Genomic DNA, 24,497 nt, shown 5'->3' on the forward strand with positions numbered 1-24,497 from the left:
TGCTCCTCAGAGTTTTTCGATTGCCATCGAAAACATTGTCCCGACTGGATGGGATAATCAGTTCGAGGATTACAAAAGTCTCACAAGTTCCATTACTGAGCAATATCAAAGTCCGCCTAAAGAAGTTTGGGATACTTTAGGAGAGCCAAGTGGCAAATATGACTTTATGGTGAAATATTCCGCTCCTCCGAGCTCACAAGTCGCCATTGAAGACATTGTCCCAACTGGATGGGATGAACATTGCAAAGACAATTTCACTCCTGGAGAAGCCTGGGAGATACCAAATAACGAGGGTTATTTTCTATCACAGTACACTACTCAGCAGAATGCACAAGTCTCTATCCAAGACGTCATCCCGACTGGATGGGACGGCCTTATCGAGTATCTCTCTCAACCAACAGAGATACCTCAACCTAGATCCTCATATCCAACAGAGCATCTTGCTCATCCTGAAGGATCAATAAATCATCTCGTCACTAAAGAAGTCAATGTTGTGGGAGACACAGAAGACAACTGCAACAGGGGCAACTGGATATTCCCCGCTCACAACAATGGGTTGAACAACTGGGAAGCTGAAGATGTCATCTCCTTTGATCAGAAGTAAATGCATTTTCCTGTTTTCACTGTCTATATGTTCAAAAATAAAAATGGTTCCTGTACTATCGAACCATGAGCTTGAAAGCCGTGTGCCTTGCCCGAAGCACACTGGTCCTTTTTATAAGGGTTTGTCATATCATGATCATATGTTCATATAATAAAATCATGGGACGTTTGCATGTTCAAATTATTGTGATCCTTTTTATTGATTTCTTCACTTTGTTTTCAAATAGCTATGTGTTCTTACACACACCCACATAATAAATGCAGATTCACATTCACTCTGGATCCTGTTGATAACGATTATGCTATTGCCAATCATGACTTTGAAAATCCGATCTACCAAACTGAGGACGAAAGTGAGGAAGATTGTGAAGTACCTAGGGAACTTGCAAGGCTGTTAGAACAAGAGGAAAAGACTATACAGCCGCATGAAGAACCAATTGAGGTTATCAACCTGGGCAGTGACGAAGAAAAGAAAGAAGTCAGGATAGGGGCTGATTTAGAAAACAGTGTCAAACAAAGACTGATTCAAATGTTACAAGACGACGTCGAGATATTCGCTTGGTCTTATGAAGACATGCCTGGTCTCGACACGGATATTGTGGTCCATCGCCTGCCAATCAAAGAAGGTAGCACTCCAGTTAAGTAGAAACTACGGAGAAGTAGGCCTGACATGTCCAAGAAAATCAAAGACGAGGTTGAAAAGCAATTCAATGCTCGCTTTCTGAAAGTTGTAAGTTATCCTCCTTGGATAGCTAACATCGTGCCTGTGCCTAAAAAAGACGGGAAGGTCAGGATGTGTGTAGACTACAGAGATCTGAACCGGGCAAGCCCCAAAGATGATTTCCCTTTACCTCACATCGATGTACTAGTTGACAATACTGCATAATGCAAGGTATTCTCCTTTATGGACGGATTTTCCGGTTACAATCAAATCAAGATGGCACCCGAAGACATGGAAAAAACAACATTCACAACACCCTGGGGAACCTTTTGTTACAAAGTAATGCCCTTTGGTTTAAAGAATGCAGGAGCAACGTATTAGCGTGCAATGGTAGCTCTGTTCCATGATATGATTCATCAAGAGATAGAGGTTTATGTGGATGATATGATTGCAAAGTCCAACACCGAAGAAGAACATCTGGGTCATCTGCACAAGCTGTTTGACAGACTCAAGAAGTACAGGTTGCGACTGAATCCAAACAAGTGTACCTTTGGAGTAAGATCCGGTAAACTCTTAGGTTTCATTGTCAGCAGCAAGGGTATTGAGGTTGATCCTGCCAAAGTCAAAGCCATTCAAGAAATGCATATACCCTGTACCGAGAAACAAGTCAGAGGATTCTTGGGACGTTTGAACTACATAGCCAGATTTATTGCCCATATGACTACTACTTGTGTGCCAATCTTCAAATTGTTGAAGAAAGATCAAGTGGAAAGATGGAACGACAAATGCCAATCAGCCTTTGATAAGATCAAAGAATACCTTCAAAAACCACCAATCTTGTTACCACCAGTGGAAGGAAGACCTCTGATAATGTACCTAACGGTGTTAGAAGACTCAATGGGGTGTGTACTAGGGCAACATGACGAGTCTGGCCGAAAAGAACATGCAATCTACTATCTTAGCAAAAAGTTTACCGATTGTGAAACAAGATACTCACTACTCGAGAAAACTTGTTGTGCCTTGGCATGGGCAGCTCGCCGATTAAGACAGTATATGCTAAACCATACCACTTTCCTGATCTCCAAGATGGATCCTATCAAATATGTGTTCGAAAAACCTGCTCTCTCTGGAAGGGTAGCAAGACGGCAAATGATTCTAACAGAGTATGACATCCAGTACACTTCGCAAAAGGCAATAAAAGGAAGTGTGGTAGCTGATCATCTGGCTCATCAGGCAGTGGATGATTACCAAGCATTAAACTTTGACTTCCCAGATGAAGACATTATGTTAGTTACTGACTACAAACAACCAGGACCAGAGGGAGGACCCGAGCCAGGATCCCGATGGACTATGGTTTTTGATGGAGCTTCTAATGCGCTTGGCAATGGCATCGGAGCTGTGATCATTTCTCCTACAGGAGGTCATACGCCATTCACTGCCAGATTATATTTCAACTGCACTAACAATATAGCTGAGTATGAAGCATGTATTCTGGGTCTCAAAGCTGCAATCGATTTAAGAATCAAGGTCCTGGAGGTCTACGGAGACTCGGCCCTTGTAATTTATCAAGTCAAAGAGGAATGGGACACAAAGCACCCGAATCTAATTCCTTACAAAGAATATGTGCTGAGTTTGATTCCTTACTTTGAAGAAATCACTTTTGAACATATCCCGCGCGAAGAAAATCAACTAGCTGATGCCCTAGCTACCATGTCGTCCATGTTCAAAGTCAGGTGGGACAATGAGGCGCCAATGATCACCATTTACAGACAAGATGAACCAGCCTACTGCAATGAGATTGATACTGAAGTAGTGGAAGAAAAACCATGGTTCCATGAAGTAAAAAGATATCTCGAAGCTCAGGAGTACCCTGAAGGGGCATCCATTAACGATAGAAAGTTTCTAAGAAGATTTGCTGCTAAATTCTTTCTAAGTAATGGAACCCTATACAAACGCAACCATGACTCGACTTTACTTCGTTGTGTAAACAAGAAGGAAGCAGAACAGATTATGGAAGACATACACGATGGTGCCTTCGGTACTCATTCAAGTGGACATACAATGGCTAAAAGGATCCTAAGAGCAGGTTACTACTGGTCTACCATGGAGACAGATTTCCATCATCACTCCAAAACCTGTCACAAATGCCAGATATATGCCGACAAGGTGCATATACCGCCAGTTCCATTAAACGTTCTGACGGCTCCTTGGCCTTTCGCAATGTGGGGTATTGATATGATTGGAGAAATCAAGCCTACTGCTTCCAACGGACATCGTTTCATACTGGTCGCTATTGACTACTTCACAAAATGGGTAGAGGCAGCCTCGTTTGCTTCAGTTACCAAGAATGTTGTAGCCCGGTTTATCAAGCACAATCTCATTTGTCGGTATGGCATCTCTGAAAGGATCATCACGGACAATGGCACAAATTTAAATAACAGGATGATTACCGAACTCTGCACACAGTTCCAGATCAAACATCATAATTCATCTCCATATCGACCAAAGATGAATGGCGCGGTGGAAGCTGCCAACAAGAACATGAAAAAGATCATACAGAAAATGACAGTAACCTATAAAGATTGGCATGAGATGTTACCTTTTGCTCTTCATGGTTATCGCACGTCAGCACGTACTCCAACAGGGGCAACTCCATTTTCCTTAGTTTATGGTATGGAGGCAGTTCTCCCAATCGAAATCCAGATTCCTTCCCTAAGGATCATGAAAGAAGCCGATCTAGACGAAGACGATTGGATTCAGACTCGATTGGACCAGATGAACTTGATCGATGAGAAGAGACTTGCGGCTATTTGTCATGGTCAGTTGTACCAGAAACGTATGATCAAAGCCTTCAACAAGAAAGTCAAGAGTCAGACATATCAAATCGGTGATTTGGTTGTCAAACGCATCATCCTACCATAGGGTGACCCCAGGGGCAAGTGGACTCCCACCTATGAGGGACCATTTGTAATCAAGAAAGTATTCTCCGGCGGAGCTATGTTTCTTACTACTATGGACGGAGAAGATTTCCCACACCCTGTAAATGCGGACATAGTCAAAAAGTACTTCGCTTAAAGAAAAGAAAAGCTCGCTAAGTTGAAAACCCGAAAGGGCGACTTAGGCAAAAATGAGCGTCTCGGTAGATTGAAAACCTGAAAGGGCGATCCAGGCAAAAATTAGAGACTAAAAAAATAATTATCCCGGTAGGCTGAAAACCTGAAAAGGCAGCCTAGGCAAAAGTTAGGGAATAAAGCATACGACTATGTCCCGTTTGGCTATTTACTCACATTCAAGGTTCAACACATCAAAGGCACTAATCAGTCCAATCATTTTCTTCCAACAAGTGAGGGATGAGATACTCGAAGACAGATTGGCAATAGCAGAATTGAAACTTGAATGGATTGTTTCCACATAGCTATTTTACTTTTCAAAGTTTTATGACAATTTCCTACTACTAAGATTGTTGTCTCCTTGTACTAATCCGCCTGTTATGGCCCTCTTTCAAAATCAACACAATTCACGCTCAAAATCAATGTTTTCACTTTTTCTGTTTTGAATACGTAAACGTCCCAAATGATAATTTTGAATGAACATGTGCATTTGAATATGATTGATGTTTACTAGAAAAACAGGAATAGCATTCATGTAATGTCCCAATCATTTGGACATCATCCCGAAACCAGCATCAGAAGAGAAATCCCCAACAGAAATGCATTTCTCAGCAAATTCCTCAATGAGATTTTTCTCTCCAACAAAGTGATTCAAGAAATCTTATTCCCCAGCATGGCTGTTCCAGAGTGCTATCCTCAGAAAGTGTAGTCTCACACCAGGACTTGGTCAAATAGTGCATCGGAGGATTATGCATCTTCCTCATTCCCACTTTAAAGGGCATCAAAGTCAGAACCTTCAAATTACCTTTCATCCCCAAGCGGTAGTCAAAGATCCCTCAACAGAGCACCCTGGTCCGTAAAAAAGTTCCCCAGCCAAGTGTACTCGAACAAGACGGCAAAGATCTTCAACGATCACAATGCCTTCATTTCCAAATGACTAGCGGGGATTTATTTTCCCAACCAGAAGCTTGATACGCTCAAGACTGCATAAGTCATACATCATACATCATACATAATACATCATACGCATATTCATACACAACATATAATGTTTCATGACAAACTCATACATAACATACACGGATCCATTTAGTTTGAGAATCTCAACATATACATTACATGCATCATGACATTGCATATCACTAACTTGATTTTTCAGGTGGACGAATATCCTCAGCAAGTTATCTTCAATCACGAGCATTCTTTTCAGATATAATCAAACCAAAGATTCACTCTGAAGAGCTCTAATTCTAAACAAGCAAAGCGGATCTAAGTTGATACCTTGGACGGTTCCTTCATGATCTACCTTCAGATCTAAGTTGATACCTTGGACGGTTCCTTCATGATCTACCTTCATATCTAAGTTGATACCTTGGACGGTTCCTTCATGATCTACCTTCAGATCTAAGTTGATACCTTGGACGGTTCCTTCATGATCTACCTTCAGATCTAAGTTGATACCTTGGACGGCTCCTTCATGATCTACCATTCAGATCTAAGCCGATATTTCAGACGGTTCCACGACGATCAATCTTCAAGATCTAAAAGCAGATACCTCGGACGGATCTGTAACAATCAGCATTCAAAAATTCGAAGCAGAAACTTTGGACAGTTCTGTAATAATCAACCTCAAAGATTTAAAGCGGTAACTTCGGACGGTTCCGTAACGGTCAACGCAGAGGTTTTCAAATCCTTCATCAAGATATAATCAATGGATTCATTCTGATGAACAAACCATCAACACATTTTCCAGATGGCATCTGAAGGCCCATCTCAGGCAATGTTTCGATCTGCAGACAACATGTCTCAGACAACATTCAAAAGCAATTTCCAACTTCATTGTCGGTGGAGGTAAGTGCAAATTTCAGGACATCTAAATATTCAATCATCTTCTACCTTCAGATTCCAATCAGGTTTAAGAAGATTGAATAGGGGCAACTGTTATACCCCAAAATTTGCCCACATCTTTTTCAAAAAAGAAGGCAACAGACTTCTGTCTAAAAATTGGGAGTTTCATATAATCTTGGATTTTATTTCATAAATATCCTGATTTTATGAATACTTGGTTTTTAGAATTTTTTTCTTATACGGTATTTTGGTTCGCTGTTGAATTTATTTTTACGCAAACGCCAAGTACTGTTTATCACTTCACACACGCTATCTATTTGAGATTTATTTACTGATAAATAGTACTGACGCAATTGGTACAGAATTTATTTTGCAGGCGCAGGGTCCGGGGATTCAGACTGTACTGGTAACAATTAAATTATTATTGTTTCCCACTAATTTTTGTACTATATTCTATTATTTTCAAAATCTCTTTCTTTCAAATCAAATCCTAACTTTATTCTACACATTTCTCTTTTCAAACCCTACCATATACTTTCTTTCAAATCCTACTACCACTCAAATTTTCCTTTTTTGTACGGAATCACTTCATTCCCCAACGTCTCTATCCTTCTTTTCATTCTATAAATACCTCTCATTTTTTCCATAAAGTCTCACATCAAATTTCATTCAATCTCTCAAATTTCTACCTCATATCTATTTTCTCTTCTTCCCCGGCAAAAAATGGCAAAGTGGATGGAGACACTTTTTCTTATAGTCATCACCATTGCTACGGTGATCATGTCCTTCTTCTGTCTGCATAGTCCTGAAAAATGCGGACCTGCGATGGTTACACTTCCGATCATCTATTTTCTGTTGGTCATAGCATGGATTATTAATCGTCATATGTAAAGTTTGTCGTATCTTCTGTTTTTAGAATGTACCGTTCTTTATATTTACCGTGCTGTTTACTACGTTTTGTTTAGGTAATATTTGTACTGTCAGTATTAAGTATTACACTATCTATTATATCGTCATTTAACTAGTAAGATAATATTATATGTGTTTATTGCTAGTTAAAATATTTATTTTTTCTGTGCATTAAATCCTTTCAGTCTTATTATTGACGGTAATTTTGTTCTCGTACAGTGTACTTTAATTATTTATTATGTTTGTGTTTTTCTAACAAATCATGTAAATAATTTCTCACCATTAACACAACAAAAACAAAAAGAAAAATTAACTTTAACTGTTGAATTTTCACTTTAACTGTTACGTTAATACCCGAACAGCCAGTTAACAGTCAAACCCGGTGACAGCACGTTTCTCCGTGTTTTGTACCATCAATCAAATCCATCTTTCACATTTCAAAATTCCAAGATTTTTGTCCTAGAAGTCTTCTGACAATCACAAGATCAGCAAAGACTCAGCACTGCACAAAAATCAGGTACGCTCGACTGTGTCCTACACAAACAGTCCCTAACTAGGGTTTTTGTTTTTTTCAGGAGAACAAGTTTTTTTTTAGACTTCAAATGGATTTCATGTACCTCCATATGTCTCAAAGTACCACCAGACAAATTTTCAAACTTCGATTCGCTCAGACGCGCAATCGACAGCTCAAACAGTCAACAGACAGTCAAAAATGAAATTTTTTGTCAACATCCATATTTTGTCAATGGATTCATCATTTGACTAGTGGTTGATCAAAATTCATCAAGAAAAGCTCAGAAATCAACAAAATCCTAAGTTTAAAAATTAGGGTTTTCTCCTAAAAAGTCAACTGAACTTTGACTGGCCATAACTCTCTCATCATTCATCAAAAAAATTCCAACCAAGGCTCATTTTGAAGGAAATTCAATTATCTTTCAAATGCAATTGGTCCTATGGTCATTGGATTCACCATTTGGAAAATATGAGCTAAGACATTATAGGTCATTTTCAAAGTCAACAAAAAGTGGTTTTTTGTCAAAGACCATAACATCAAGATAACTTCTCCAAATGCAAAAATGCTTCCAAAGTAGCTTGTAGAGGACATCTTGAGGTTTCTAAAAAGTACAAGAAATCCTTCATATGATAAAAATTGAGGGATTTATGCCTTGTTGAAGTTGGCTAAATTTTGGGAAAATGCATGAAACCAACATTGATCAAAAATGTTTTTTTTTCAAAAGGGGCCAAGTTTTCATGATCCAAACATGATTCTAACAATGTTAAGGGCCTCCCACGACCAACCTAAGGCCCATAACATTTTTATTTCTTTTTTGGTTTAATTTTATTACATTTAAGATTAAATTGAAAAAGAAATGGTAAAGAATAATGATGCAATGCTTGATTCTTAATCTAAAGCCTCCAAAATTGATCCAATTCTGCAGCAAGAAAGGTACAAAGCAGGCCTAGGGCAAGAGGTGTGGAAAAATCAAGCTATGGTAGCTTGAATTCAAAGCTTAATATATTAAACAAGTCAAAAATTCAACAAAGCTCATCAATGCTTCTTAGCTTCAATTTTAAGCACATCTTTGCCTATAAATGAAGTAGCACACTTCATCAATCAAGGAGACACGAAAATATACAAGAGCATAGCCAAGAAACACACAAAATTCTCACAAAATATCAAACACTTTGTAATTTTCGTTTTGCAATTTCTAGCTTACATCAATAAAAAATAATCATTCAAATCATCCTTTGGGATCATATAGAGTAATATTGATGCACTAAACAAGTCTCATTATACTCCAAATACGTGTATCATCATCTTCATGTCCATAGTTACATAGCTTTCGTTTTCCAAATTCTTACGTGGAATAACTTAATTTAATCTTTGATTTAAGTTTCTGACATCATTTAGAGTAGATCCAATGTAGCTCATGCAAGCTTTAACGTGGTTTTGAAGCTCCACCATTTTTGAGCTTCAAATACGTGAAGCTTTCGTTCTCTATGATGCAAGCTCCAAACAGCAAAACTAATATCATATTTGAACTCAGAGCATCCTAATTAGGGGATCTGGGTTTCTTTTGTTATTTGAAACTAACATTTTTGCAGGTTATAGGTTCATGCAAATTATGGCGTTTCTGCGACGCAAATAACGACGGTTTTAACCGCCATAATTTGCATTCAAAAAAAGCTGCATGGACGAAGGAAGAAGATGACCACGCGTGCGTTCCTCATTCGCTGGTCAACCAGCGTGGACCCCACCTGGAATGTTTGAATTCTGAATGATCACATGCAATCTCTCTATCCATGTGCACCATGTGCCACACTCTAATCACCCTCAGATCCACTTGCCAGCTCATCCAACGCTCATGATGTACCAATCCATACCATGAACTCTATATCCAACCACACTTGATCATTATCTAATATATTTTCATTTTATTTAATTTTCTTTGCAAAATTATTTTAAAATAGTTTTAAAAATCCAAAAAATATGATAAAAATATTTCCAGGTTGATAAAATAATATATTATTTTTGACATAAAAAATATTTTATTTTTCTTCATAATTTAAATATTTTGCATAATTAATTAGATAATATGTGTATATTTATCTTTTAATTATTCTCAACCTCTCAAAAATCATAAAAAATATTTTCTTTTTATTAAATTAAGTTTATATATCATGAACTAATTCTGTACATAATTAGAATATTTTTCTCTTTAAGTTTTAATTATTTGTATAATTATTTGTATAATTATATGTTAATTAACTTTATAATTTCAAAAAACAAATTTCAAAAATTCCAAAAAAATTTAGTTTTGTTTTAAAATTAATTGACAAGTATTTTGAACATATTTTAGACTTAATTTTTAGGTTTAAATTTTATTTCTACCTTTTTCTCATTTTAATTAAATTAATCATGCATTAATTCTAATTAAAATCAATCATACAAAAAATCCAAAAAATATTTCTTTTATCTTATTGCAATTTAAAATTCCTAGATAAGTGTATAGGTTGTCAAAATCATGTAAATAACGTAGTTTACATTTCCTGCACAATCGATGTAATAGCGTAGATTTACTTTCCGCATTTTACATTCCCGCACTTTAATTTCTGTACATATAAAACTGCGTGTATGTCAAAGCTAAAAAACTGAAGCGTTAGATCACTAAATTCAAAGACAAAATATCTGAATCAGAACACAATCACACTTGCACCTCTTAGGGTAATCCCTTTGTTACTTTTTTCAAAAAATCAAATTCTACTGTTTCAAATACGAATTCAAACTTTTGTTTACATCTGGTAAAAGGAGAATTTTCTAAAAGAGTTAGGAAAAGACCTTATAAATGTAGGATAGACCTCCTAATTGCTTGCTCAAATCAAAACAACAAATGTCTCACATATTCACCGTTTTTCAAAACAAAACTTTCAAAAAAGACAATACTTGGTATATATCCAAACAAGGATCATTACGAAGTTAAAGATCTTTTTTTCAAAACATCTTTCGAAAAACAACACACTTTGTATACATCCGCACAAGGATCATTACAAAGTTAATTTGCAAAGGTATTTTAAAACCACATACAAGCATTTAAAGGCAAGACAAACGATTCAAAGAAGTGAGCCAAGCAACTAAGAGCCCATGGATACAAAGGGTGCTAACACCTTCCCTTTGTATAACCTATCCCCTTACCCAAAATCTCTTAAAGGTCTTTTTCTGTTTCTTTTATAAACCTTTCCTTAATTGGATAAAATAAAAGTCGGTGGCGACTCTCTGATTTTCACAACTCAAAAAGAAAAAGAAGAGTCAGTTTGCGTCTCACAAAACCGAGGGTGACACCCGGTTATGCGTTACTTCCGCCGCATTTTAGCGAATACCATCTTTAGAAGAACCAACATCAACAAAGTCAATAGTAAGGAGTTATACTTCTTTTATTGTGCCTTCGCCAATCATAGAATCAATGCCAGCACTTTCCTTATGTCTCACATTCAAGCTCTCGTGTCAAGAGAAGGAAACACACCATTCTGTGTGGGATGGGTTGTCACTGGTATAGCTCGAGCCCTCAACCTGAATGATAGGCTCGAAAATTTACCTTCTCTACCGCCCGTTTTTATGGATATCAACAACTGCAGAGTTGGTCGCCTTATCAAATCAAGACCATACGGAAGGTACAACCTCATGGTGCAAAACAGGGAAATTCGTAGTGTTATACTGCCAAACATCGAGATCACGAGGATAGACCGCGGAGACAACTGGATCTATGATCTCGACGCACCTGCTCCTGGTGAGAACGTGGAAGATAATCAAAATAATGCAGATAATGTGGATGAAGTTGAACAAGAAATGAATCAAGGAGAACCCCAGCCTGATGAAAACCCCCAACCCAATCCTGAAAATGTTGCAGGACCATCTGTACCTTCACCCCGAAGAAGGAATCAACCAGTCACACTGGATGATGTGTATAGAGAGATGATACGCAACCATGAGGAAGAAACTCAGTGTCATCAAAGGATTGAGGCGGGTCAGAACAAAATGATGACGCTGATGCGTCAAATGCAAAGAGATCAGCACGACTATGCGTACTAGAATAATCGTAGCATCGCAGACCTCACTGAAGAAATGCAATGTTTGACATATCGTGTTGAAGGCTTACATGAGTATGTGTACCATGCTGGGATAGTTCCGCCTAGAGACGGCGATGAAGTTCGAAGAGGAGGAAGAGCACGAACTCGAGGACGAGCACGAGGAAGAGGAAACGAGTAGTGAGTTTTCATCGTTTCTACCACACAAAGTCGCATTAAGGACAAAGCAACGTTCAAGTGTGGGGGAGGAAGCTTGCTGCTTTTAACTTTATTATTTTCGGTAGTTTTTTTTTAAAATTTTAGTATTTAATTTCCAGTATTTCTAGTTATCTCCCTAAAAAAAATATATATATATTTTAGTTTCCTGTCATTCCAACCCATGTATTCTAAGTTTAATATATGCGAGTATTTTTTTGTTTGTCGAATTCTCCGCCCACTTGAACTATAAACCTTTTTACTTTATACGCATAGCTTGACACGCTCGAAAAGTACAAGAATACAACTATTTAAGATATGTTAGAACCGAAGCACTAGTAAACAAAATGCTACAGTCTTGACACTCCAAAACTCCGATTTATGCAAGATTCAATTTAAGTCCCTATTATTTCAAAATCTTTAACCTCTAAGCTTTAAAGTAGCTTAGAGTAGTTTATTCAGCAGTCGGCACCGTCTTAAACACAAACTACGTAGAGAGCCGATGAATATAAGTGAATGATCCTGAAAATTTTCAGTAAAGAATTTAAAAGATTGCTTCAACTAAGCTAGGTGACCCTCACCCGGTCATTTAACCCAAAGGATGTATATCTCGCAAACAATAAAGAAACCTATTGTCAGTTGGTTCAAAAGTATCTGATATTGAACTTGGTAGGGCGAATTACGGTTCGATCCCCCGCAGCTTACAATTGGTTAAAGAAGTGGGTACCACAGAAATGTGTCAGAGCCCCGTGCTAATAAGGATCAGAGTCACTAACCGGTTACTCTACTATGTGCGTGTGAAGATAAAGGGCTTAATGTGATTGCGCTCGAATGAAAACAAGCAAAATCTAGCGAAAGGGTCTAGATGAGCTGTAATAGCATGATTTGAATTGGTCTGCATAAGCTGGAGTTGTCTAGTGTCGCTACTGTATCTTTAGTGTTCATATGAGCTTCCGTGTCTCTAACGAAGTATCGTATATTTAGCTATTACAGCTTCATGTGTAAAATCTTTTTCTTGATCGTTTGCTTGAGGGCAAGCAAAGTTCAAGTGTGGGGGAGTTTGATAACACGAAAACGTATCGTATATTTAGCTTAATTTACATGCATTATTATTCTATTTTTATTTCGATTTTATTATTTTATTTTGTATTATGCCGGTATTTCTATTTGTTTTCAGGAATTTATTTAATCGGAGCTCGCAGAAGAAATAGTCGGAAAAAGGACTTAAAATGGAAGAGAAATTGCTTAAAAGGACAACTAAATAAGGAGGTGCAAATAACAAAAAGAACCAGGCCCAAACACACACAAGCCCAGCACGCACAGGAAGTGGATGCACCAGACGGAAGGCACCCTGAGGCACCTGCCGGTCGGCGCAACCCCCTCCTTGTTGTTCGGCACCCCCTTAATATATGTGTATGACGTAAGTCACACACTCAAGCCCAGAAGAGACGTTACGCTACTTTCTCTCCTCCATTTTCTCTGCCGAAAGACTTGCTACTGCTACAAGACAAGTTAGAAATCCAAGAATTGAGAGCACTATATAAACCCTTCAAGAATTATTGAAAGAGTTACGTACTTTTACCCTACTGCCGTCAAGTTTATTTCTTCTGCAATTTCCAATTCTGTTCTTATTTTCCAAACCATTTTCTGCAATAGATTTCCACACCGGAAATACTATTGCAATTCAGTTTCCTTTTTCAAGCTTCAGAATTCGTATTAGTTTTAAGAGTAGATTTTGTTTTCGTCATTTATTTTCGTCCCGGATTCAAGATTTGGTACAGCAAGATTTCAATTTCAGTTTACCATATTAAATTCAGGTTCATTTAATTGCTTTAAATTATTATTTTCTGTTTATGTTAGTTAATAGAATTATGTCCGGCTTAATTTTTACCTGCTATGTCTATCCTGTTCCGTTTATTAAAACAATGTCCGGCTAATTTATTTTTATCGGTATGTAAGGTCACATAACCGAGGGAATCGAGTAAGACTTCGATGTAGTTTATTAATCAAATTCATTTGTCTGGCTGATATTTCTAAACGCTTAATTAAACTATTTTGTAACGAGATTTAAAAACAATAGAAGTTAGGATCAATAAAAACGAGAGTTTGAGATTTTAACTGGACCTTAGAAATTAGGCATTAACCTTAAATACAGCGAGAGCGCTTTAAGGGTAATTAGTTTTCATTGGTTTTCAAAAATCACTTTGAACTTTAATTGATACAGCGAGAGCGCTCACTTAGGTTTAATAGTGAAATCATAATCAATAAACACGAGAGTGTGAGAGGAGGGTTTTTAAACTAATGATTTCTACAGAAAAGTGATTTTAAATTACGATCCGCATCGATGGCTTACTAGATCCCCGAAGTCCGACCGTTGCATACCGATATTATTATCCTAGATTTAATTCAATAATATTTCTTTTTAATTCCCGTCTGATCCATAATCAATCAGATATTAGCCTTAGATTTACGTAGTAGCAATTAACTACATTAAGTCGATTCTTAGTCCCTGTGGGTTCGATATCTTTTAAAACTACGCGATAGACTGTGCACTTGCAGTCATAATCATAGATCAAGTTTGCAAATGGCTCTAGAACAAAACATATTATGCACGTCATTGTTCACTGCATTTAAGGAAAAACTATTTGGGCAGCTATTAAACAAAGGGTAATGCTAAATGTAGAATTTTTTTATTAGAAATTATGTAATATTTTTATTAAAAATTTATTATTAATGTTTTAATTAATTTGTTTCAAGAAAAACTTTCTATTAGTGTGTTTATTAACACGTGCCCGTGCCCTTAGAACACATGTTAGCTTTTAAACATATTATGCACGACTGTAAGCGTCCGATAAATTAAAAATATTCATCATTTGCCAATGCAATTTTAAGTATGAACCGTTCAGTTTAACAGGTAAAGAAGCTATTTTATTGGGTTTTGTCTAGAAAAGAAAAGGTTACGAACCATCCAACATCTTAGCTCAAGCTGGACGAGTAATAATGATAGTTTCCATCCTCAGTAGCAAGAGTGAAACTTACACAAGAAAATTTAAGAATAATCTTATCGTTCCACATTCTAAATTATCGAGAGACATGATTTCTGTAAATTTCCTTCCTTTGCAATAGTTGTATTAGTCACACTAATTAGTATTAGTCACATTAACAATTAATGATACATGTAAACATTGGTTGCTGAAGATTTGGGTAAAGGTTGAAATTTCAAATTATAGAAATGGCTTTCCATGTACCCCTATCCCAAAAAATAAGTAAAGGAAAAAGAAAAAATACACAGAATTCAAAAGTACCATTTTGGTCTAATTTCCTGCTCTTCATCTGTTAATTCCCTATACTGGTACCACTCTGCCCCAGCCTTGCCTACTGGTATTGGTGGCCTTACAAAAATCTCAACAGGTTTGGGGAGGTGTATGGCTATAAGCAATTCGCCCGCAATCTCCATTGGTTTTTGTTGTTTGAATTTGTGTGACCGACTAACCGGCTCAACAGTAAGCCATCCTAGACCTGATATAGCAATATCACAGGCTGGCCTGCACAAAAAGAAAAACAAGAAATTTCATATTTGTCTATTAATATTAATCATAAATATTGGCATATTTGGCAGATATGACTTAACAATGAGCTCTAGAACCAGTAGAACAAGGTATCCAATTCTAACGCTACATTAAAACCTTTTACATCCAAAAGTTGATAGAAGAAACTAACTTGGAATTATTACCTTTCAGCATCTTCAAATTTTATTTGCAATTTACGTTCTGAGTCAAGCCCTCTCCAGTTCTCAGCCTTCTCTCTACTACTTGGTGGGGTTAGCAGAACTCCGAGTTCTTTCTGAAACAATAAAGTGAACCCGTCATTCAGATTTGAGGAAATAAATATCCTTAAACTTGCAGGTGTTACAAATGCCCACTTTTGTTTAGAGTGGAAAATGGACAAAATTAATAGACCCATAGAATGACTATCTTGTGCATGTTGCTCCTAGGTAGAAAGCGATATGAATAACAGACCTAAATAGGCCAAAAAGACGAGATAGTTTTAGTTTTGCAAGGCAAAAAGGAACCAAAAAAGAGAATTTGTAGTTTCTAATGCAATTTGATTACATGCAACTAGAAGTCTAGATGTAGTTATACCGTCCACGTATGTGGAACCCAGGCTATATTATTAACGTGAAATAGCTTCTTCAATTCTGATCAACCTAATAGCAACAAAACAAGAAACAACTGCAGTTCTTCCAACTTTTTTTATTGAATAATGTTCTAGCAACCAAAAGCAAAAATATCAACTGGTGCCAAAAAGATTCCATCATAAATTGGCATTCTTCATATTTTTTTCTGTGAAAAAACTGAAGCACCTTTATTTTATTTTTTTCTAATAATAATCTAGAAACATGAACTTAGTTGCAACCAAACCAAACATTAAGCAAACTATAGTAATTTATGACAAATTTGAGCGATAACACCAAGTATCTTATTGTTTCTAAAAAAATATTGATTCACCATACCTGATAAAATTCATCTGCTTTCTCTGTGGGCACCATATGAATTGGTATCCGCTTGGGCCCGTAAAATGTTAAACATGTTTCTGGTAAAGCCTGAAATAGTTAAAACTGGTAACTTCAAGGGAAGGATGAAATGAATTATAAATAAATGGTCTGTGACATGAATTATAAACTGAAAATGAAAAGATATAATTAAAACCTTCAAGATATCAATTCTAACAAGACCTCCCCAAAATATTGAAAATCCATTCAAGCCATTTGCTGTTGGAGCACCTTCCTTTGTACTGTCCGAAAACACTTGAGAACTCTAACCATAGCAATGAGGATAAGTTAAATTTACTTATGATTGTATAATGACGTAACAGTTTTTGAAACATACCGGGAAAGATAGGCCCCTCAGTCGGCTTTTAGGAGCAAGGGAGGATAGATCTTCGGAATGAACAACTGCAGTTTGCCTATGGTGGAGATGAACTCCTGGAGTGTCATACAGTTTCTGCATTTGATAGGGAAAAACAATTTAAATAAAAACAAAGGATTGGACAGCTCTTTGGCCTATATAAATCAGAAAGACATACCCCTCCTCCAAGGAAAGCATTAATTGGAATTGGCCCTAAGGTAGTTCCAGGAACAGCAGACTGTACTGGTTTGTATCTTTGTGCAGATGCAGCCACTGGATCGTTTATAGCCATTGTCTCTAGCATCAAATATTAAAAGGTCAAAAGGAGGAAAATGAACATGAATACCTGAAATTGTCTTATAAGCCATATGAAGAATAATTTAGAAATTTAATGAAAAATTAAAGACATCCATCATTGTCTATATATAAACAGAATTACATTCAAGCTATACACAGATTGATGTGGAAGCAGAATGCCAAATGAAACAAATAAAACATATATATCTGCTAAATGTCAGATATATAATGCAAGTGTACGCTGCTGTTTTATTGCACAGTAAAGGTGTTTAACCTGCTGGCTTTAAAAAAACCTGCTGGCCGCCGCATCAAAATCATAGCTTGCTTATTGTTCAACATCAATGAAAAGCAGAGCATTCAAGAATATTGCAAACAATGACTACCATGGCAAAAAATCCAATACAAGACTGATAGAACACTAAGGTCCAATATGTGTGATGACCCAATAATTGGAGATTGGGCCCAAATCATACAAGCACGGATTCTAGAAGGTTGTAGAAGCTGTGGGGATAATAGTAAGTTGACATATTCCCTAAATTTTAGGGAATTTTCTGTAATAAAAGAGGGAAGGGTGATGTGTAATTCATTCAGAAAAGTTGCTAGTAAACAGATATGAGAAGAAATTATCTGGTTAGGAGTTCTAGTAACTCTGATTTATCATTTTCTTCCCGCATTTCCACCATTGTTAGAGCTTTAAACTCAAACATTTGCTATTAATCATGCACCTTGTTACCTGTAAATTATGGTTCCTATCATTGGCCTGACCTGCCGGATACAGAGAGGAGAGACGGTGAATCAATATTGCGAATGCCCCAAAGATGACTGACCGTGTAGATGTGTTGGAGATGAGAATGATGACGATGGAAGATTCAATGCACCCAACTTTGGAAGAGTTTTATCACACTACGCTGGCTGAATTTGCAAAAGTTATGAATTGTCTCACTGAAGAGAGACCGCGTTCATCTTCCATTAATGAACCTGTCTCAGAATTCAAGATGGGAGTGAAGAGGGTGTCGTTGTTTGACGGAGAAAATCCAATAAGGTGGATTACGCGCTCTGAGGCATATTTCGAGGTGCAAGATTCCCCAAAGAAGGTGGAGGTGAAATTAACAAAGCTAAGCATGGACGGTGGGACGATCTACTTGTTCAAATCTTCTACGTGAAACAGAAGATGACTTGATATGGTTGAAACTGAAACAATCTCTGATTGAAAGGTACGCGGGAAGGCAAAGTGATTCCATTTGAAGAATTGAAAGATTTGATGCAAATCGAAAGTGTAGATGAGTATATCACAAAGTCTGGATACATGTCTTCTCAGGTGAGTCATTTGCCTGAAGATATTGATATAGGTATCTTCGTCGGAGGACTCCGGCCAAAGATCAAATTGAAGGTGAGGACCTTAAATCCTCGCACCATGTTTGGGCGATGAAATCAGCAAGGGACGTCAAGACGGAATTGCAAAGGGTATAAATTCCTCAAAACGGTGCAGGAAGAAACTTGAAACAAAAGAAAGGAGGAAAAGAATTCAATTTTGGGCTTAGTGTTAAAAAAGATAATGAGTCATGTCAGTTTTTAAGCCAACATAAAGGAAACAAGGGGTTTGGGTTAAGGAGTCTTAGAATTTGGTTTGGGCCTAACTCATCCCTACAAAACCGGCTTGTAAGGTGAAGGCTGCCCAAGCTTTATAAACACTACACAAGCCATATCTCTAAGAAACGTGGGAATAAATCCACCCCTTCAAATCCAACACAATGAAGGCGTTGGAGGCTGCAATGAAGGCAAGTCAAGTGCCGCAATTTACTACTGTACTTGTTGAGGCTTGGGAGAAAGCCAAGAAAGTCTACTCGCGGCACTCGTGCCGCTATATTTAATACATTAACCTTATGTCTCTGAAGCTGGAAAATATGGATGCGCTGACTTATCTTTGTAACTTTGATAATTTAATTGTAGATTTTCAAACCCTCTAGTAATTTACTAGTAGTGATGCAGAATCTCAACACAACGCAGCAAATTCTTCATAGCTCTGGCTCTTGGCAGTCTACCATCCGAACTTGATTCAGTATATAAACAAATTTTGTTGGGACCCACAATACCATCCTATGACAAGGTTAGTGAACAACAGTTGTGTCCGTCCACTCATAGGTCGTACCAAGGCGAGACAACAATCTAAGCTTACAATGTTGCTCTCGTCACTAACTACAATCACCGAGGAAGTTATTATATATGTCATTAATTACAATTGAATCCTCCAATTCAAAGCAGCCCATTTGTCTACTTTTTGTCGTTGTTTCTAAGTCTCTAAGTCTGGTAATCTTGTTGCTTTTGTTTCTCAGTCGTCTTTGGACCCTGGGTACTTGCCTATGGTGCTTCCGACCACATGATTGGTAACAAATATTTTTTCTCTTGCCTATCTACTCTAATTCTTTTCCCTTTGTCACCTTAACGAATGATTCTAAAATCAAGTTCAAGGCCGTGATCATGGTCAAGCACCCCCTTCCCAATCTTTCCTTAGATGTTGTGGTTTATGTTTCTAGTCTTCCTTTTAATTTAATATCTGTTAGCAAACACTGGCAGCATTGATTACTCAGTTCTCTTCAATAATAATTGTTTGTGTCCAGGAAACAGCATACACAGTAGACGATTGCTACAATATATGAGCATGGAGGGTTAAATAAACTTTCACCATCAATAGCCTATGCTCTGCTTCCTCTTGAACCTTTGCACGTGAACACTTGGGTCACTCTAGATGTGGCATATGGTTCCTAGGTTTTCCAAAACATCGTTTTTTGAATGTCAGGTGTATCAAGTAGGAAAGCATACTCATCATATTTATAGTCAACAAACCAATAAAAGTGTTGTCACCTTTTGCTTTGGTTCACTCTAATATGAAGGCTCCAGTTAGGATCCTTATTTTGAGCAAGAGATAATTCCAAGAATAATGGTGTAAAACAGATTAAAATAAATACGGTTACAAACAAATGAAGGATTACTTATTTTTGTCGTGAGATTGAAAGAGAAGATACATAAGTTCTAAAAAGGAGCACTCTACTTTAGCACTGCATTAACCAGACATAAAATCCAATTATTCAAAAGCTATCTTTCCCCTCTACTAATTGAGGGATATTTAAAGACTTTCTATGAATAACTAAAATAACTCATAACAACCATCTAACCAACTCGTCGGTTTACTAACTTTGTGAGGGAGAAAGTGCTTTTGGGTGAAATCACAAATGGTCGTGTAAATTTTGGTCATTAGCTAGCTGACACGTTCATTAAGTCCACATTTGCAACATGTTTGGCTCATTTGACATATACGCTCTTCTAGCTTGAGGGGTAGTGTTAGAAAAAGCATATTTAACAGGATTTTATTTTGTAAATAATAATAACTAGGAATTGGCAATAGCGTTGCACAAATTAAGGATTTAATTTGATCCTACGTAATTAATTATTAATTGATCCCTTCTGTAACTATAAATACAAAGCATGTAGATATAAGTTATAATGCATAAGTTTCACAACTTTTCAATCATAAAAAGTCCATAAGCCTAATCCTAGTGTTTAGAAAGCATGTATATATAACTTACTTAATAAGGCATTGATGAAAGCAGATTTCCCAACATTAGCCGAACCCTATAAAATAAAGGTATATGTCAATTAGCTGATCCCTATAAAATAAAGGTATATGTAAATTCAGCTCTTGGCTCAACTGGTAAAGCTGAAGCTTTAAATACAAAGGGTTCTATACATACTACACAGAAGAAATTCTAATATTAATTGTTGGACTTTCCGGCTTAATTACGGTCTGCCCCTAGCCACCTTAATTGCGGCACTTTGGCTTGCCTCATTGCAGCCCCTAACACCTTCATTGTGTTGGCTTTGAAGGGGTGGATTTAGTACCGCATTGCTTAGAGATATGGCATATGTTGTGTTTATAAGTTGGGGCAATCCTCACCTTACAAGCCAGTTTTGTAGTGATGAGTTAGGCCCAACCCAAATTTTGAGATTAATATTACAAATGAGTTGCGATACGAAAGGCCACAAATGAATCTCCAGCAAGTGAGCTAGACTAGCACATTTACAGCAGGAAATAAAATACATGAAATGAGTACAATTTAATATATTGGTTGATTTGGTTCTTCTATCATTTGTGGTAAGCCAAGAAATATATAACATATTCTAGAACAACTTAGTAAAAACATCAAAGAATATTAGCTCCTCTTCAATCATAACCTACTTTAAGCATATGAAAATTCAGTTCAGAGACTTACCAGAATGTAAACATCTCTTCCCTACACAAAGGGGAAAAAATAGAATTTCAGTAGAGAAAAATAGGAAAATATCAAAAACATACGAAATTCATAGTTTATTTTGAAGTTCGAGTTAAGACACCTCAGCCCTAAATCATCTCGACATTTTCTCAATATCTTCCTATGTACATACCATGCATAATGCAGATACATGACATTTGGGGGGGAGGGGGAAGTATCACTATGTACCATCACTATTTTAGTTCTACGGTTTCCAACGATGCTTTTGACAAGAGGAAAAACAAATTAGAGAAGAGAACATCCAATTAAGTTTCCTACACCGATTATCTCTAAAAGCTACTAGTATATAACAGACCATGACATGTGCCAAGTTCATTTAACAGCAATGCAAAAAACATGCCAAATTATTATCAACGTTACGTACAAAGTTCTATGTACAGAATCAACATATGTGGCAGTAACTGTCAAACAGTTTTGTCATCTTAAATGCAATACTAAATGGCAGTGTATATTCAAATTTACCAAAAAATCTCTTGATGACTTCAAAAATTAAGAACTGAAGTTAAAAGGAATGCAAACCTTCTTCTCTTTCTGGATTTCTGATATCACTCCAGTTATTCCTACCAATGATTTTGAACTGGTGAGATGGACACTGAGAACACTGCAATGAATATCAGCAATTGAAAATTTGATATGCTAAAGTCATCAGCTGTGGTTATCAAGTTCCACAAAAAATAAATTGAAGAAATGGATTCATCTAACCGCAAGCATTATTAACAGTTTAACAGCAAACGCCAAATGTATGCAAAATTCACGTTCTCAATCTTAACTTCTAATAACAGATAACTGAACAGTGTGATAATACGTCACAAATTAGTAATTTCAAAGGCAAGAATTAATACAAATAAGATACATACTTTAGTTTCTTTCTTGTGATAGCCTCTACAACCCAATCCCCAATACAATTAAAATCAGTATCTCTTGGAAGGAGATCAACCTACAAAGAGAACATTCTATCAAATGTGATAACCATAATAAAAATCAGTATCTCTTGGAAGGAGATCAACCTACAAAGAGAACATTCAATCAAATGTGATAACCATATAGTTGTATATTTAAAATCTTATCATAAATTTGCCAAAAAAGTCCTATTAAAATTAACAATAAGTTGCACGCATGTAATTACCTTAGTCACCACCATTATTATTGGATTAGCACCAGCAAGATCTCGCACTCGGGACAAAAAACTGCCATTGAAGTCAACAACATCAACCTAGAAGTGGTTGTCTCGACAATTAGACAAAGAAGCTTTTTTCCTTTCAGTATTTTATTATCGCTAATTAGAAATAAACAAAATGTAGTTTAAGTATTGCAGAATCTACAAAATATTCTATGATAATTTGAAATTTTCAGACTCTTGGTTGACAGACTTTTCCACCGAAAAAAATGAGAGCATGCTCTTGTTGCTTTCTTGGATGATAACCATAGGTAAATCAGAATGATAACTAGAGAATAATAAATGCATAGCAGGAAACTACAGAGTCAAGACTTCTTTTGAAAAGGATTGATAACATTTATTGATAATGTTTTTTGTGACATACTAATACTATACTACCATTGGTTGAGAAAAACATATGTAATATTTATGACATGGTTATATGGGAAAGAAATATTTTGTATGGATAAGGAAAAGACATATGCCACTGTTTTTCGTTAAGATCACAAGTGCCTTAATAAATTGTAGACATGATTTATGGATAAGAAGGTTATGGATCAGTGTCAACCGTGGATAGCAGAAAATAGCGGGTTGTAAAAATTCCCGCTATAGCCTATTTGGCAACACTTTGTACCAAATAGCTTATCGCAGAACAAAAATTGTTTGTTCAAATTTGTTACGCTATAGCAATATAACACCGCCATACTGGCTACTCGAGTCACAATATAGACATTATAAAATGGATTAATCAGAAATACCAATTTTACGTAAAGAAAATGTGAGACAGGTAAGTTTACCAATTTGACAATTAAAGCTTTGGCATTACGCAAATGAGTCAACTTTTGTCGAAGGTCTTCTGCGGTAATGAACTGTTTCCCCCCAGAGTATCCTCCGTGTCCTCCAACGGCAGTTATCATTTTGCCATGAGACAGAAGCCGGCACCGCCCACAGAGAACGGTTCTAAGCTGGTGATGTTTCTTCTTCTGCAACACAATAACAAACAAGCAATTTCACACCATACTAACAACATCATTATGTAATTCAGAAACAACCAATTGATGATTAGATAATAGACATACCAATTCATAGGTTTCAGGATCGACGAAACCAGGGGCATCGCTTTCGGAAGTTTGTAAAGGAGCGCCGCAACCATAGCAAGAAGTAACAGCATTGGAATTGGAAGGTTTCAGAGGCTTCTCTTTCTTTTTATTCTTCTTGTTCTCCTTGAGAATGAGTTTACTTGACTCAAATGAGTGATGGTGTTGGAGGAACTTCTCGCCGGGGGACGGAGCAGCAGCGCCAGTTCCTTCTGGCATGGAAGGACGTGAGAACTCGCAGAGAATGAGGGGAGGTTTGGTGTGAATTTTAGGAAAAGTGTGATTTGGGAGAGAAAGAGGTGTTAGAAAAGTGGATAGGGTTTTAAGCGCCATTGCTGAGGTTTTGAGTGCCCAGTTGCAATCTCTTGCCGGGAAATTATTATGACACAAAACCATTGGGTTTATTAAGGGTGTGTTTGGTTTGAGGGAATCGGACGGGCAAAGGATCAATTATTTTTAAATTCAGATGTTTGGTATAATTATTAAGAGGAAATAGAAAGGGAGAAAAATGGTTCTAAACACCCATTTTGACATATCTACCATACAAGAAGATAAGATGTTAAGGAAAATTCAAAATTAACTTTTTTTTTTATTTGGTTCAATCAAATTTTCTCTTTTGTCTTACAGGGTTATTTATTTTTGGTTCAATAAAAAATAGGGTTAAATATGTTTTTGGTCCCTGTAAATATTGCAATTATCAAGTTTAGTCCCTCTAAACATTTCCTTTAATGTTGCATCCTCCTAATATTTTCCATCCACAACAATAGTCCCCAACGTCAAGTGAAGTTAATGGACTCCTACG

General features: G+C 36.7%; 1 protein-coding gene across 1 annotated transcript; it reads right to left on the bottom strand.

Annotated features, from left to right (window-relative positions):
- Positions 1 to 15,007: 15,007 nt before the first annotated feature.
- On the bottom strand, positions 15,008 to 24,173 carry LOC131623126 (putative nitric oxide synthase). Its single transcript, XM_058894138.1, has 13 exons — positions 23,678 to 24,173; positions 23,396 to 23,581; positions 22,569 to 22,655; positions 22,300 to 22,379; positions 21,962 to 22,043; positions 21,383 to 21,403; positions 20,699 to 20,744; positions 16,996 to 17,114; positions 16,800 to 16,913; positions 16,620 to 16,727; positions 16,424 to 16,513; positions 15,644 to 15,753; positions 15,008 to 15,455 (listed from the first exon to the last, which is right to left on the bottom strand). Exons 1-13 carry the CDS (start codon positions 24,089 to 24,091, stop codon positions 15,206 to 15,208), a joined length of 1,707 nt encoding a protein of 568 aa, XP_058750121.1. The 5' UTR covers positions 24,092 to 24,173; the 3' UTR covers positions 15,008 to 15,205.
- Between the last annotated feature and the right edge of the window lie 324 nt (positions 24,174 to 24,497).

The sequence above is a fragment of the Vicia villosa genome, unplaced genomic scaffold, assembly GCF_029867415.1.
Source record: "Vicia villosa cultivar HV-30 ecotype Madison, WI unplaced genomic scaffold, Vvil1.0 ctg.000052F_1_1, whole genome shotgun sequence".
Taxonomy (NCBI): Eukaryota; Viridiplantae; Streptophyta; class Magnoliopsida; order Fabales; family Fabaceae; genus Vicia; species Vicia villosa.